The sequence below is a fragment of the Rhagoletis pomonella genome, unplaced genomic scaffold (genome assembly GCF_013731165.1).
Source record: "Rhagoletis pomonella isolate Grant_MI unplaced genomic scaffold, Rhpom_1.0 Rhpom_scaffold_00010, whole genome shotgun sequence".
NCBI lineage: Eukaryota > Metazoa > Arthropoda > Insecta > Diptera > Tephritidae > Rhagoletis > Rhagoletis pomonella.
In genome coordinates, this window is record NW_023458564.1 from 34,582,192 (window position 1) to 34,598,408 (window position 16,217).

The window sequence follows — 16,217 nt, forward strand, 5'->3', positions numbered from 1 at the left end:
AACCCAGAACACAATGCGTAAAAGGTAACCACATATTTTACAATGTCAAATACACGAATGTAAAGTTAATTCTCATAAAAAAACTTTCAAACTTGATTTCTCGGCCATTGCCACATACTTATTCCTTTCACGGGTGGCAAGTAAATTTTTCCTAAAAATTAAGGAATTGTGTTTTCCTTAAACTCAGTCAAATCGTTTACTCATATTAAGGCAGCCATGTCATTGAAGGCACTTCAAGGTAATATTTCCTTAAAATAATATACTTTTTTCCTAGCATCAAGGAATTTTTTTTCTGAGTGTTGTAACAGGCAAAACGAATCGAGATGGATATGGACAAATGTATACATAAATGATCAGAATGAAAAGAGAAATCGATTACGCGGTGACTGTATAAACATACATATGAAGCAATTCTGATAAAAATGTGAGTATCTATAAAAATACTACACTTTTTTCAGTAATTCAGCAGGAGTTGTACTTTGCATCCTGTTCAAAAAAATATATATTTTCATGAAGGTACATACATACATACATATGTTGTTTTTAAATAGTATTCTTGACCATTTGAGGCATTCGATAGTTTTTTTAAAAACGTATGTACATTCCCCGTTCTTTGTCAGTATTGTAGTAATTTTTGATATGATATTCCTCGCAGTATTATATAATTTTTAATACATTCGATGACAAAAAGTACAAATTCGTAGATACCCACGTTCTTCACTAAGAAACTACGGTTTACAGCGCATCCGTCTCGCTAAACTGCTGTATCTGCGCAGATACGCCTTTTGAACAGGTTACTCGCAAAGTTTACGTTCGAGAGAAAGACGTATCTACAGCTTGGTATATATTACGTGTGAACTAGAAAAAGTGCTTCTTGTACTTATTTAATTACCTCTTTAAAAACTTTAGAATAATGTATTAAAGATTTTTTGGAATAACATGCAGCAGGTATGCATTTAAGTTTCAATTAAAAATAATTTGAAATTTGAATTCAGTGTTAAATTTATTTCGTATAAGAGAACATTTAAAATCAACAAAAAATACAAAAAAAGTCAATTTTAGAACTTTGTTATTTTTGTCAGCGTCGAGGACATACAATTTTTTCCGTTATTGCAAAATTTAATATATCTACTACGCTTTGGGATTAATTGTGTTTTTTCCAATAAAATAATACAAAACAAACGGTACCACCGCGACTCATATTGGCAAAATGTTGAAAAAATTCGTAACTTTACAATCGGACATTAGTCCTTCAAAGAATCCTTATGAAGTACGCACCTATATAGGGGACAGTCCGAATGCAAATGATTGGAAGGTAGAGATTTGTGAAAACGTGCGCAAATGTGATCGACCAGATAACTCCACCATTTCTAAAGTAATGACCATTGAGGAGGAACTTCGACGGCTGAACCAAAAAGTGAAGGAGTCACGCTTTCAACGTAAAATTAAGAAGAAATGCGCCAAAGCTGATGATTACCTCATGTGCACCCATCCACAGCGCACGCCAAGTGAGCTAAGAGAGCATTCGATAATGCGCGAACGATTTCTCCGAGTCGCTTACGATTTGACGCGACGCGTACATGATGGGTCGGAAGTGCCGTTGAAGGTGCCAAGTCGCATTCAGCTGGTTAGTCCCGTACCGAGTGTGGGGGAAGAGAGTGGAGGTCAATCTGAAGAGGAAGAAGGCGAAGAGAATGACATGAAATCGGTGATGCCAAAACTTGCAAGTCCGTCCTGTAGTCTGGATATTATTTATAAGCCATCAGCCAAGCTGGTAAGTTTAAAATTTTGATTTCATATACATACATATGTATATATCGTCATCTGAGTGGAAGATCGACCTACATATATCGGCAGCCAGTTCGAAAACGCCCTAACTCAGAAAATTTTTCAAGAACGCACTACTTCAGAATTTGATTGAAGAACGGCCATATCTCTAAATTCGGCTTAAGAACGCTCTATCTCAACTGAAAATACATTTAAAATGTGCTGATTTGAATCGGCAGCTGGGATAGAGCGCTTTTAAATTAAATTCTGAAATTGGGCGTTCTTAAAAATTTTTCTGAGATAGGACGTTTTCGAACTGGCTGCCGAGATAAGTCGATCTTCCACTCAGGTATGAATATGTAAGTATGTATAAGATCAAGCTGGAGTGTGTGATTATCAGCATGTACTACCTGTATGTGATGTATGTATATACTCACTTAAACCAAAGACCATTCGACGAATACTCGAATTAGTCGAATACCAACGAAATTTATTATATGACCTTATAATCTTTTGTGGGTTTAGTTCATTGCTTCTTTCCTTTGCGAAGTTCAGCCATGTAGTCACACCACGTGTAGACAGGCAATATTTAACTTGGTCGGTTCTTCCTTCAGGTTCGGGGACACCCTTGCTTTCGTTGTGGACCCATGGTTGCCAAGTCGAAGGATCTTATTGGCGGTGCTTGTGCCGAATGCCATTTAGACAAAGTCCTTCACTACTTCGAAATTCTAATTGTCAACAGTGTCCCAATATGCGAACACTCTTTGTTTGTTGGTAGGTGGTAACTTTGTATTCTCCTCGCTCTCTGCTAGACCAAACTGTTTTAGTTCCTTCTCTAAGCTAGCGAATGCTGCACTGGCATGCTGGTGTTGAAGTCGACGATGTCAACGATACCCACATACGCTAACTGCCTCGTTCTTTTGAAATTCGGAATGGTAGCTCGTATTACGTTTTCCAAAAAAAGATTTAAAAAGTCCCACGAATGTCAGTCTCCTTGACTCAAACATCGCTTGGTCGCGAACGGTGCGGGAAAGTCCTTCCCAATTTGGACGGAGCTAAAAGTTGTGCTCAAATTCACTTTATATAGCCGTATTAGTCTTGCGGGCTTCCCAAATTCAGACAAGGCGTCGAAGAGCCATTTTATCTTTGCACTGTCAAAAGCGGCTTCAAAATAGATAAAACAAACATTGGAAACGCCCAATCAGCTGATTCATGAAAAATTTCAGTCTTTCACGGTATTTGGCGCAAACAGAAGAATCTCTGCACCTTTTCGACATCAAACTTTCGCTGCTCTGCCTTGCGCACGCTGTTTACTGTACAAATGGCTTTAAGACTGATACGATGCTAATGTCTGCTCCTGCTAACTAATATTTACTGTCCGTGCCGCAATGAAGTTGATCAGCCTCGCTTGGTTGTTGAAGGTATTGTCATGAAAGTACCATTTAAAACGCGTCCAATGGTAAGCGCTTGAAACACATTGCTAAAAGTTGGTATGCGGTAATAAAAGGTAGAGAACCATTGCTCAAGTGTCTCATTTTGACTCTACTTGGATGCGAAAGACTTCACTACCTATAAAATCCCCAAAAAAGTGTACTTATTACAAGCTTTTATACAGCCATATCTTGAGTTTCATATTCCCCAATCCGGTTCAATTTTCACTTTTGGTTTCCATGTATTTACTATGGACGGATGAAAAATTTTCGGGTGAATTTTTTTTTCGGCCGAAACTCAGGATAAGGTAGATTATGTTTCTCCTGTGTGTAATCAAATCTTGCAATCAATTTTTAAAAACTTTCCGATGAAAGACTTGAAACTTCAAACTTAGCTCGGAGCCCGATGTAGATATATTTGAAAACTCCGTATTTATAATCCGATTTGTTTCATATTTAGAACGTATATCACTTAAATGGAAAGAAATATTTCCACAAAAAATTTAGCCGTTCGATGGTGCAGGGGTAATTTTTTTTTTTACATTTTCTCTGAGAAAGGTAATGTCTCACAGATTGGATCATGAAAAATATAACGGTATTCCTAAATTTTTATATGAGAATTGAAGTCGGTTGTGTTTTTTTCTTAAAAATTACTTGCTGTTTTTAAATTAATTGTTTTATTATAAAAATGATTAGTAAAAAGGTGAGCACTCTATATTTTTTATTTATCTATTTTATAGATTTGGGCACTGATAAAATGACTGCTGTTAGTTCAAGTATATCTTTTATTTGGATTTTTTGTTTATTTATTTGGTTTTTGTGGTACAAACACCGATTTTAATAGTTTTATATTTATCAGTAAACAATAGAAACTTTAGCTGACTTAAAAAAAATAGTTGTGATGGGGTAGTCCTTTTGGAATTTGACTATCACAATACTCTTGGGTTTATATAGCTTGTTTGAGACCCTTAAAGTTCATTTCCACCAAGCTGTAACTGAAGTTTATAACAATTGGAAAAGGGAGATAATAATTCGAAGGGATAATTGCTTGTATTAAGTACAAGAAAACGAAATTAAAAAGGCAAAAAATTAATAATAAACCTCTCCGATAACCCCATGTTTAAGTTCTTGGAACTTACCTCAGCTCTTAAATGCAGTTAAGCTTTTGTTGGAAATGGGCTTTAAAATGGCTGTACCTATAAGTTGTTTTCAAGATAGTAGCGATTCCCAATCCCTGAGAGTCGGAAATCAAGTGTCATATTTTTACTACACTAATAAGAGATGTATCATTCCGTATTAACTATAATTCCGTTAAATAAAATACTTTATCTATAAACACATATCGTCATTTAAAGTACAAAACCGCGTGTCGTCATTCCGAAAAACCGCGTAACTGGCATTAGCTGCCAAAAATTCGATTTGCTCACACCAGCTCTTGGCTCAATCCTTATCCATTCGTTCTGAAATATACTGGCCAGGTGTGCGATTGCTTTATAAAAAAGAGAACCATTTTGAAATATGAATGCTTTTACTCTCTAGAAGATAATTTACATAATTCACATACATCTTGATACGCGGTTTTGCATTTTGTTTATACGCGGTTTTGTACTTTAAATGACGATATGTAATTATAATGCCGAGTTTTTAAGTGAGAACTGAGAGAATACATACATACATACATTTGTACATAGGAGTTGTGGTTGCTAAAGTTGATAATGATATTAAATGGTCTGAACTCGTTCAGCAGAAATCAAATATGTATGTATGTCAATTAATTTCGTAGTATTGTATCACGTAGGTCCATTGGCTTTGATAATGACTTTCTGCATACATATTTATATTAAATTTTCGTCACTTTTCCAATTGTTCCTCATGATCCTGTTTCAATTACGAAAAAAGTTTGTATCTTAAGTCTTTTGTTTGAGATGTTCTCCTTTTTTACGTAGTGTATGTATGTATGTATATACATATATTCATATGTACATACTGAGTCACAGTACCCAACAAACATTTAGGTTTGAGTGTTTTCATTCACTGAAAAATATTTTCCTAACCGCATGGATTTCAGTATGAAGTATAATTCTATAAAAAATTTTCATTTTTTTGAAGCAGGGGGAATCATGGAAAGCTGAAGGGCGAGACCTTAACCCACTAAACATAACCTACTTCCTCCCAAAATCGCTCCTACGGGACCACCGATTAAGCATTACCTTATAGGAGTGATATAGGGCAATGAACCCATCAGTATAATGGACGGATTGACGCCTAAGGTTATCTGTGTCGTAATTCAGTCATAATTATAGCTGACGCACTGGAGATAGCTTTCCAATTTTCAGTATTATTATTTTGAAAGATTTGATATTGCCTGTGTGTGTCAATATGTACGAAGTGCTAAGCAGCAAGCATCAGTTTTGTAGTGCTGGTAACTCAATTAAGCAAAGAGGAACTACAACAATGAGCTAGTGAACATTTCATCACCTCACTAATACGCACTTAATAATGTACTTATTATTCGTCTTTTGCCTTTACTTGAAAATCATAGACGAGTTAATTTTGAAAACTATTATTCAGTTCAATGACTAATGAATCCAACATACATATCGCTACCTTAACATAGGAGGACGCTATCCAACGTTTTTGTTTCTTTACGACGTGATAAACAAACTCCACAGAAAATTAAGTCCATTTGCTGCTAATTTCTTTTAAAAGCTATTTTTTATTGAAGAATGTAACTAGTTTTACGCTGTCGTAATTTTTAGGTTTTTAGTGAGTAATCGAAAAATTCCTTTTAATTGTTTTTATTTTTTTAAGCTAATAAAGTTAGAATGACATGATTCGAGGATGCGGTCGTGTATATAAATATTAGTCTTTCACATGTAATTTTTTTCAAAAATAATACATACTGCAAATTTTCAAGGATGTCCAAAGATAAAATTTTTTAAAAGACATTTTCAATACTAATTCGTCCTTGTGTACCAACAAAATGTATCCTTTTCAATTCTCTTTCATTAAGTAGCCATATTTTAATTCTATATTGCTCTAAATTTTTTTAAAAATTTTATAGAAATAATCATATTTTTTGAAATTTCAAAGTCTTTTCGAAAAATCCCGACGCCCCTTCTTTCGCGAGTATATTAGTGGAATTCTCGCATCGGTGTATTCGTTGTATCTTGCGTAAGTGTATCTGGACGAGCGTGTGATTGTTGTTGCATGTGTATTTATTGTACCGCCAGCACCAACAAATCACACGCTCATTCAATTTAATTGAATTCCACTATTGATTTTGTGGTGAGTAAAATTTACTGACGTACGGTGTTATGAGTGCATACATATGGCGTTGAGAGTTACCAAGACGGTCATCTGTATTTATAAAAACGGTGGCTTTGAACTCAAAAGATTCGTATCAAACTCACAACTCGTTAGAAGCTTAAATAAAGCGACATCCACCGATCGTGGGAAACTAAGCATTAGGCACATAGTACCTCATGGTGAATAGGACGAGTTTCATCTTACCAGGATTAATAGCAAGTGGCTGACAAGCAGACAATTTTTTCACTAACTGCTTGAGGTCATTTAGCTTGCTCAGAAACTTACCCTTTACTACAAAAGCTTCGTACGAGGAGAAAAAACGTGTACCTACTCAAGAAGGGAGCTGTAAATGCATCTAGTAGTAGCGTGTGCCAAAAGCTCAAAACTACACAGTAATTTTTGTTTTAATTCTATTTTATTTATTACTTCATTTCCTTAAACTTTTATTCTTATGAACCAAGGACATTTTCTTATTCATCTCGGTATGCTATTAAATTCACACTTTGCTTATTAAAAAGATTACACTAATTCTAGAACTTATGATACAAGTGTGTATTGTTATACAAAATTTTAAGGCGGTCATTCATTTCCAATTTAAAGGGCAACGTATGGTTTTCGCTCCATAAGCGCTTGTATTGTAATTCATATGTCTGTACAAACTATGTACGCATTTAAATAGTTACTAAATATGTATGTGTATATGAAATACTCGTATTTCATTCAATCAGCACAATATCATCAAGATCTGCTGCATATAGACCATTAACATCAGTCTGCGCATTTTCTGCATTTGCCTCATCACTCGTTGACGCCAGCGTCAGCTGTTTGTATGCTCCCTCGATTGCCTGCCTTTGCATATGTACACCCAATTGTGAGATCAACTCCAGAGCCTTCACATCGGCGTTCAACAATGCAAACTGGTGTATGACAGCTAGATGAGGGAATACACTGCCTAGAACCGCTGTGGTGCCTGCATTCATTTTAATTTGTTCGGTATTTTCCTCCTGATTAGCGCTGCTCGTCGCGCAAGGAGTATTTGCATTGGTGTTGGGTGCACTAGCACTGCAGTCTTTGGACTCACTCACTACCGTTGTATTTTCATCGTCAATTTCGATGGCACCATCTCCCCCCTCTTCCACTTCATCGTCATCGCTGAGCACACAATCAACGCTATTTTCACTGCTTTCTCCTTGCACTTCACCACTTTTCTTTGCCATTTCTGTATTCACTGTTTTATCAAGTGCGGTGATTGTTGAAATTTCTGTTTGCATGAAGTTCGGCAGCGCGTCTTTAAATTCGATGATGATATCTTCCACGGCAAGCTCACCGTCCGTCGCATTCGGGTCGGTCGTGCCCAAATCTTCGTCCGTGTATTTGTATTTGCTACGAAAGCGATCCAACCATCTATACGATGGCCGGAAGCTGGGCAAATTTAGTAAAGCTGCCATTTTGAGTGCCGTGTCCTTGAGCGTCTGATTGGTTATTCTTTTACGCAGCCGCAACTCCCTACAGCGTTCCACCCACTGATGCAGAATGAAACTAATTGCGCTCATTTCGAATTTGCGTCGCTTACGTGTCATTTCTTCAATAAAGTTGGTGGCATCAGACTCGCTGAGTGTGGCCAATTGCTGGAGCAGTTCATTTTTGTGTTCGAGAATGCGTCGAATTTGTGTGGCACAACAGTGGAACAGCTTTGCCAAGCGATTTCGTGATACGCTTGTCTCATCGTAGTAGTGTATGACGGCAATCTTCTCGTAGAATGTCAATATGTTGCGCTCGTTGCGGCTTTTCACCTGAAAGTAATAAAAATTGTTCTGTCATAAAATCAGTCAGCAAAATGAGGAACTCTTATTAATCAACACTCTTAGGCAGACCTTTTTAGGTATAATACCTTATCTTTGGAAGTTGTATTAGAAGACATTCTACTATTTGAAATAAAGGAATAACTGGGGCATGCGTGTAGCGGTGTATTTGGAGCAAAGTTTAACTGATACCCCGTCGAGAACGAAAGGTCTGTCGCCTAAAGAGATCGGTAAAAAGTCTCTTAAGGCCGACTGCAAAGTTTTGAGCAAAAAAATATAAAAATCAGAAAAAATATGTGTTTATAGAAGCTTAAAATTAAAAAAATAAAACAACTTTGAATCTACAATAGACGGAATTTTCATACTCAGGGTAATAAAAACGTCATTTGAACTAATTATCTTCACTAAAATCAAATTATTTCAGTTCCTTGGTACTCTTTATAAGCAAGTAAACTACCATGTAACAATAACAACGAATGCATAAGAAAGATTTAAATTTTTATTTCACAAAACAGGCCTTAGTTTGCGAAAAAAATTAAATAGCAACCTCTGAAAAAATTAAAAAAAAATCTGAAAAAATCGTGCATTGGATACCATCGATGGTACTATCGAAATTAAATCAAATTTTTATTTTTTTAATGAAAATTTCTAGTGTTAGTTGGATTTTTGTTGTTATGCATTGTATTTAAATGTAAATTTAATACTTTTATTTGTGTTTTGTTATTTGTTGTTGTTTTTCCACTATAATTTTTCATTAAAAACGGCCTCAAGCTCACTAAAATTATCGAATATAAATTATGAACTTCTAGGCTTGTTATTAATAATAATAATAATAGATTGGCGCTTATACATATGTTAGTGTTTGGCCGAGCTTCTCCTCCACTGCTAATTACCACACCACAACGGCCGCCGGCGCACAGTGATCTGAATGATCTATAAAACCGCATACCCAAGGTTTTTCTAAAAATTGATTTTTTTTTAATTTTGGTAAAATTTTTTTTTATAACATTTAAAATTTTTCTAGTGAAACTTTTTTTCGTTTTGGGGGAATGCTACAATTGTTTTCAACTAGGTTTCATTATTATATTTATTATTATTATATTTATTAACTGGAAAAGGAGAATCGATTTTCTTCAAAATTGCAACTTTTTCGCCAATTTGCACTAAAAAATTTAATTTAAGCAAACAAAAATTCAAAAATCGGGGTCAACTGGTCTCTTGCTAGTTTTTTAAGCTATCATTTAAAGAAAAGAAATTAATAAAATTGGTTGAAAAATGAAGACTCCAGTGAATTATGAACAGTTAATTCCAGTTTTGAACCACTGTGCAGCGGCGGCGGTTTAAATTACATACAGACTGCCACATAACGATAGAAAGGCATTTCATAAATTTTTTCATAAAGCAGTATAGCAGTATATATAGTCAAAACCATAAAAATCCAAATTTAAATCTTTGTACACAAATTAAAAAATTAATTAAAAAATCAACAATTTTTTCAAAATCTCAAGCATTTTAATTAGAACTTCTAGAAAAAATCATTGCTGTGCAGGTTTATAGCCAAATTTTAATAGAACATAGTGCAAGTTTGAAGTTGCTAAAAATCTTGTTGATTTTTAAGAATTTCTTACAACATAAAAAAATTGTCTAACATACTTTGTATGAAAGGAAATGCGTAACATTGTCAGCAGGTGACAACTATCGATAGTTGGTAAAAAATATCGATAGCGCTATCGATAGCTTGATAGTCATAAGGTGTCCAAATCTGATTTAAGGTTTAGAAAAATCAGCAAAGTGGGCTTTAGTGAAGGTTAGAGTTGAATTAGGCAGCGCCTTGCACAAACGGATATGTGCTGGAAATCGTACGATTTAAAATCGGTGCGATTTGCAAAATCTTGACAAAATCGCAAAATTTGGGACTGAATTGATGAATACATATGACCTAAATGATATGTGTTTCGCGCTTTACATGTATGTACATTAGGGTGGTCCAAAAATGCATGTGAACAAGTAATTTTTAGCAAAAAAAACCGACCTAAAAAAATATATATATATCTCTATATATTTCATGATCCAATGATCGGATATACCCAGATTAGTATGGGACCTCTGAGACACTACCTTTCCGATGCAAAAAGAATTATCGAAATCGGTTGGCGTGGTCCAAAGTTAAGCGGTAACATACATAAAAAAAAATATTCCGACGAACTGATAACCTCCTCCTTTTCTGGAAGTCGGTTAAAAAGTCGGAATTTTTATGCTCTCACCCCCTAGGACTGTTCTACACCGAAAAAAATATACCCCTATTTTTAACCCACTTCCAAAAAAGGAGGAGGTTTTGTTTTTTGCTTAAAAATTACTTGTTTATTTTTTTTACATTGTACATAGTTAATTTGAAATTTAAACGAGTGTTCTTTTCGAACTCGTACCGAAACGTCCCACTATGGGCTAAATCACATTTTTTTGTTTAAAATGTAATATAATGAGAAGGAATAAAGATAGCTAAATAATATTTTTATTTAAATTTTTTAATAACAAAGTTCAAGTTATGTCGATTAAAGGAAAACTAAAGCGACTCTACTTACTTTAAGGGCTGAAATGAGAGGCGAAGTTCACCGTGTTCACAAAATGTATGACCTTTAGCATTATGATATTGATAAAAATTTAAATTAATCCTTGCAGAAATAGTCATTTGAATCGTTTTCACCTCCTGCGAAAACACATTATAACGTTTTTCATTGAACTTTCTGGGTTTTAGCCCCTCAGCCCTTATTTCATCCTCTATTTTAGGGGTTGATGGTATCCCACTAAGCTTTTCCTTAATCTGCATCAATATTTACTACAACTAAAAAAAAAAATAAACAATATATACAGGGTGTCCTAGACCATCCGTTCATCCCCTCTAAAATGAAAGGAATTTTTTTTTTATTGAAACCCGCAAAAATGTTACCGACTAAATCGGGGATACTCTATATTTTGGTGGTAATATCGACTTCCCGCTTCGACCGGATGTGGGTTAAACTGACCGGAAGTCCATTTTTTCAAATTAAATATGCATGTTTTTCTCTCTCTAAATGACCTTCGAACTTTAACTCGTCCTGGATTCGTCTAAAAGTGTTGAAAAAGGCACTTTCGAGAAAAAAGATTCAAATAAAAGTTGCGTAATTTTGACCACAGAATCCAAATCTTTACTAAAAACATATGTACATGTGTAATTTAAAAAATGGACTTACGGTCAGTTTGACCCACTTCCGGTCCAAACCGGAAAAAAGTTTCAGACAAAAGGTATGTATTTTTATGTGCAGAATCCGAATCAGTGTTGAAAATATGTAATCCTATTTAAAAAAATGGTCAACATAACTCATTTCCGGTCGAAACAGGAAGTAGGTAATACGACCAAAAGATAGAGCGTCCTCGACTTGGTAGTTCATATTTTTTTCGTTTTCCAATAAAAATATTTTCGTATATTTTAGAAGTCCAGGACGAGTGGAAGTTCGAAGGTCTTTTAATGGTTGAAGACGGCGCTTCTGAGGAAAAAGTTTTAAACAATTTTTATCCTTAGAATCCGAATCTGTACTAAAAACCATGCATATCTAATTTGAAAAAATGGACTTCCGGTCAGTTTAATCCACTTGCGGTCGAAACCAAAAGTCGTTAATACCGATAGAGCATCCCCGATTTAGTCGGTAAAATTTTTGCGGATTTCAATCAAAAATATTTACCTCCATTTTAGAAGGGGTGGACGGGTGGTCTAGGACACCCTGTATAATACCCAAAGCCTGTGATCAGATCTGCACCGTTCGCTCGGTTTTCGAAAATGAGGTTTCAAATGAAAGAGCTTGGGCTGTAGATACATACTTGGACTTACCGTTGATTTTTGGCAATTTATGTTCGACAATTTTTTTATATGCATGTAGTCAACAAAAAAATTTCTAAAAGTCAGCGGTAAGTCCTGAATACTTCAAATTTGCACTTTGTTATACTAAAATTTAATGGGCTACAAAACTAACTACCAATATTTTGTCTAAAGATGCTGATCAAGAAGTTAGACATTTTGGTGAAACTTTGTAGAATTTTCATAATTTTTGCACAAATTCTAAAATTTGGATTTACATCGTGTTTGTTAAGTTATGAGCTATACTTCCATAAAAAAATAATAAACATCAAATAAACTAAAGAAGAATAGCCAAAACTTACTAAAATGTCGCGTCCCAGTTTTTATTTGGTTCACTGTATGTGTATCTCGGTAACCGATTTATCAATTTGTATCAACCTCAGTATAATTATTGACCTTGGCATAAAAAAGCTATAAGTTGAAAACTTTCGGAATCGGACTAAAACCCCACCCCACGCCCACTTTCCACTTAAAAAAAAAAACAAAAAAAAAGCATAAAGAACGTTAAAAACGTATGGTGCGTTGCATTAAAACGTTGCACCACGTTGGATTTTGTATTCCAGCAGCTGAAGGAACGTATACTAAAAATTTCCGACATGTGTCGAAGTTTGTGAGAATTGCCCATATAAGTTTTTCTTTAATTAAAAGTAATTTTAAAAGAGTAGGCGATGGTTAAATGGACGGTGGGCTAAAGGAGTGGGGGTGTGGCACCTTCTACACCCCATTTTACACAAACCCACCCCCGACCGCCTAAACCCCCTATGGGGCCCTAGGGGCACAATTTTCACTTGCACTTTTTCGCTTAAAAAATGCTTAATATTCATTTTCACAAGATACCCTTTACACACAGAAAGGAGGATTCCACCGCAGAAAGAAGTTAAGTGCAAAAATACTGTGGATACCGGAGAAGGAGTTATAGCACAATAAATGTTACTAGTCAATCCCGTTAAAACGCCAAAATTTAATTTAAATTTTTAAATTCTTATTCTTAATAATTTATCTAAACCATTTCTGGGTGATGAGATGTCTCGCATGGACACTTTTTAATAATTTGAGCCTAGTTTCTTAACTGGTGGCAACTCTTTTCCAAAAAGTAAAACCTTATTGAACATTCAATTTGACACCTCACTTTTGAAAATCGAACGGACGGTGCGGATCTGAGGGCATTGATTAGTAAATAACTTGAGTTTATTTATTTAACAGGTGGCAACTCCTTTCGAAATAATAAAACCAGTTTGCACATCTACAGGCCAAGCGTTATAATTTGACACCCCATTTATGAAAAGCGAACGAACGGCGGAGATCTTTTATGCTGCACAAAAAGTGCTTTCGCGTATTATATATGTATATGTATAGATACACTTTGACAAAACAGATCGGAGAATTCTACTTAGTAAGGATTATATGTAATCCCTGAGTGCCACCGAAGGCCACCTACGCAGAAAGGAATTCTATGCAAAAATAGGGGTTAGAGGTGGCTCTTGCGGCCACTGTCCCTTTAACCATCGCCCTTATAGGCAACCTTCCCGGTTGGGTAAAATGACCCCTGTCCGTATCTCAAGGTACATATGTCGATTATCCAGTATTTCTAATGTTAATTCAATCAAAATTCACAAGTAAGTGTTATCAAATGCTGCCTCGAATGTGCTTTCATAAGGACAAAAAAAAAAAAAACATTTCGTGATTCGCAGCCGTTCAGCTGGCCATTTTCAATAGCCCACGTTTATAGGGCCTGCCTCTATGTATGGGGTACGTAGCACGCTATCCCCATAAAGCGAGCGTGACTTGGCCTATGTTCATTTGCATGTATGGATGTATGTGTCTGTTATTGCCACAAGTGGTGACATAAACTACTGTAAATGTTGGCAGTTGCAATGGCAACGAGTCTGTTTGGCTGTTGTCAATGCGAAGATATACAAGTATGTATGGGCATACAAGTTTGGTGTATGTATGTAAATATATTTAAATATTCAGTGCTATTTGAGCGTGTTGTCATTGTTATTGTTGTGGTTCTATTCGTTGTTCTATAAAACATAAAAATAACCCTCTATGCGTGCGTTATTTGACGTGGTTAAATAAATACAATGAAGGTGCACGCGAACGAACACTGCACCAATACATGCATGGCACTCGCACACGTATTCGAATGGAATGCTCAGAATTACATTCAAACATACATATATACTTGTGTATTTTCATATCAGAGAGACTTTTGTGTGCTTTTTTTACGATAAATGTGCTGTTGTAGCACAGCATACTTGTCAAGTTAAGTATAGAAAATATCGCACCAAACCCATCTTTCTAGTCGCTACCCACATTCAATGTACATACAATGAATAAAGCAACGAATGCACGATTAGGTTTGTATGAAAGTGCTGGCCACGGCTGGACAGTTGGTGCGGGTTTGGTGGGACACGACTGGACGCATGTAAGCTATGCATAATATTTTGCACGGTGCTCTAGTTGAGTAGGGTTGGTAGGTAAGACAATACTAAAAAAAAAAATGCCGACAATTGATATGGAAAACTTACCCCTTTGCTGGCGCGCTTGGACGGTTTAGTGGTCATGATAGCCGATTTGGTTATTGGTGGCTGTCAATTGAATGCAAGTTCGATGGGTTTTTAGTTGAGAAACTGGGACAAATGACTGATGCGTTCAATTATTCACGATTTAAAATTCTTTTCCGATGTAACTACATATGTACATATGTTTATCTTGATGGAGGAATTGCTTTCTTTTAAACTAGCAAAAAACCGCTCGAAATCAAAAGTACTGTTGTTCTTCACTGCGTATTTGTATTTATTTAACGCCAACTTCACTTTCCCACCTCGTGTTTCGACACACTCGTTCTCGTTACACCCACTCGTGCTCTGTATGCAGTTTGACAAATCAACGAAATGAAGGCTTTGGTAAGACTACAGTGCAGTACTAGTATGACTTGCTGTTTTGTTTCTCATTAAATCGGTTGTTATTGTTATTATTATTGTTGCATCGCTTGGTTACGAACGTATGCATGCGCCGCTCTCAACACACACTTGCAGGTGCAGTTTAACAGCTGTATGCAGCTGCAGCTTCAACGGTGATTAACCACTTGCTTCCGTAGCTTGGCGTTCTCTTTCGCCGTCCCCCACTTTTAGCAATGCGCATACGAACATACACGTATGTATGTACCTATTAACATATGTGAGAGCCAGTATGCAAGTATGCAAGTGTGCGTTGATCGTATACTCTTCTGATGCTCCCCAGTGCGCGATCAACACATTGCTCGATGTGCAGTATAGCTCCACCTGACGAACGGATACTGCCAATGGACGATGTTTCCAAACACTTTACTCGGCTCGCCTTGAGGCCTTGTGGTCGCGTCTCTCCTACTAGGAACGAAGTAGCAGGCACCTTTTATATCATTCGAGTAGGTAGTTCACACACTTCCCTCTTATTTGTTCTTGTTACTGTTTACTTATTTTATATTGATGTTCTCACTTGCTTCGCCCCTTGGTCAATTCTATTCCGGCTCAGTGTACTTTAGCGCTTTGCCTTGCTGTAATGCTTAACTGCTGAGTAACGAGAAGCGACTAGTGACACTGGTGTTGGTTCGTGTGTTGTTTGGTCATATGAAATAAAACCCGTACAATATTTGTATGAGAAAAACCAACAACTGCCAACACATACAAAAGACAGCCACACGAAATCAGCAGCAACACTGAGCACAACAGACGTAAATACTTACATAAATAGTACATAGTACGTACATACATACGCAGTATGTCTATATCAGCCACATGGCAATCGCAACTAGAGTATGAATATATACTTACATTCATGCCTATATACACTTATAAGCGATAAGTAGAACAACAATAATACATATTACATAGCGCTAGGCAACAACACATGCATACAAACAATAATCGGTAGCGTATGCTATAGCAGACATAACAGCCAAAATGTCTATGTGGTAAATATATATATATATATATATATATATTTGTATGTATATGTACATATGTATGCACAAAC

General features: G+C 35.9%; 1 protein-coding gene across 1 annotated transcript; it reads right to left on the minus strand.

The window, feature by feature from the left end:
• Positions 1-6,930: 6,930 nt before the first annotated feature.
• On the minus strand, positions 6,931-15,868 carry LOC118746279. The gene is made up of 2 exons (XM_036480118.1): positions 14,732-15,868; positions 6,931-8,299 (listed from the first exon to the last, which is right to left on the minus strand). The coding sequence occupies exons 1-2, from the start codon at positions 14,765-14,767 to the stop codon at positions 7,223-7,225; spliced, it is 1,113 nt and encodes a 370-aa protein (XP_036336011.1). The 5' UTR covers positions 14,768-15,868; the 3' UTR covers positions 6,931-7,222.
• Between the last annotated feature and the right edge of the window lie 349 nt (positions 15,869-16,217).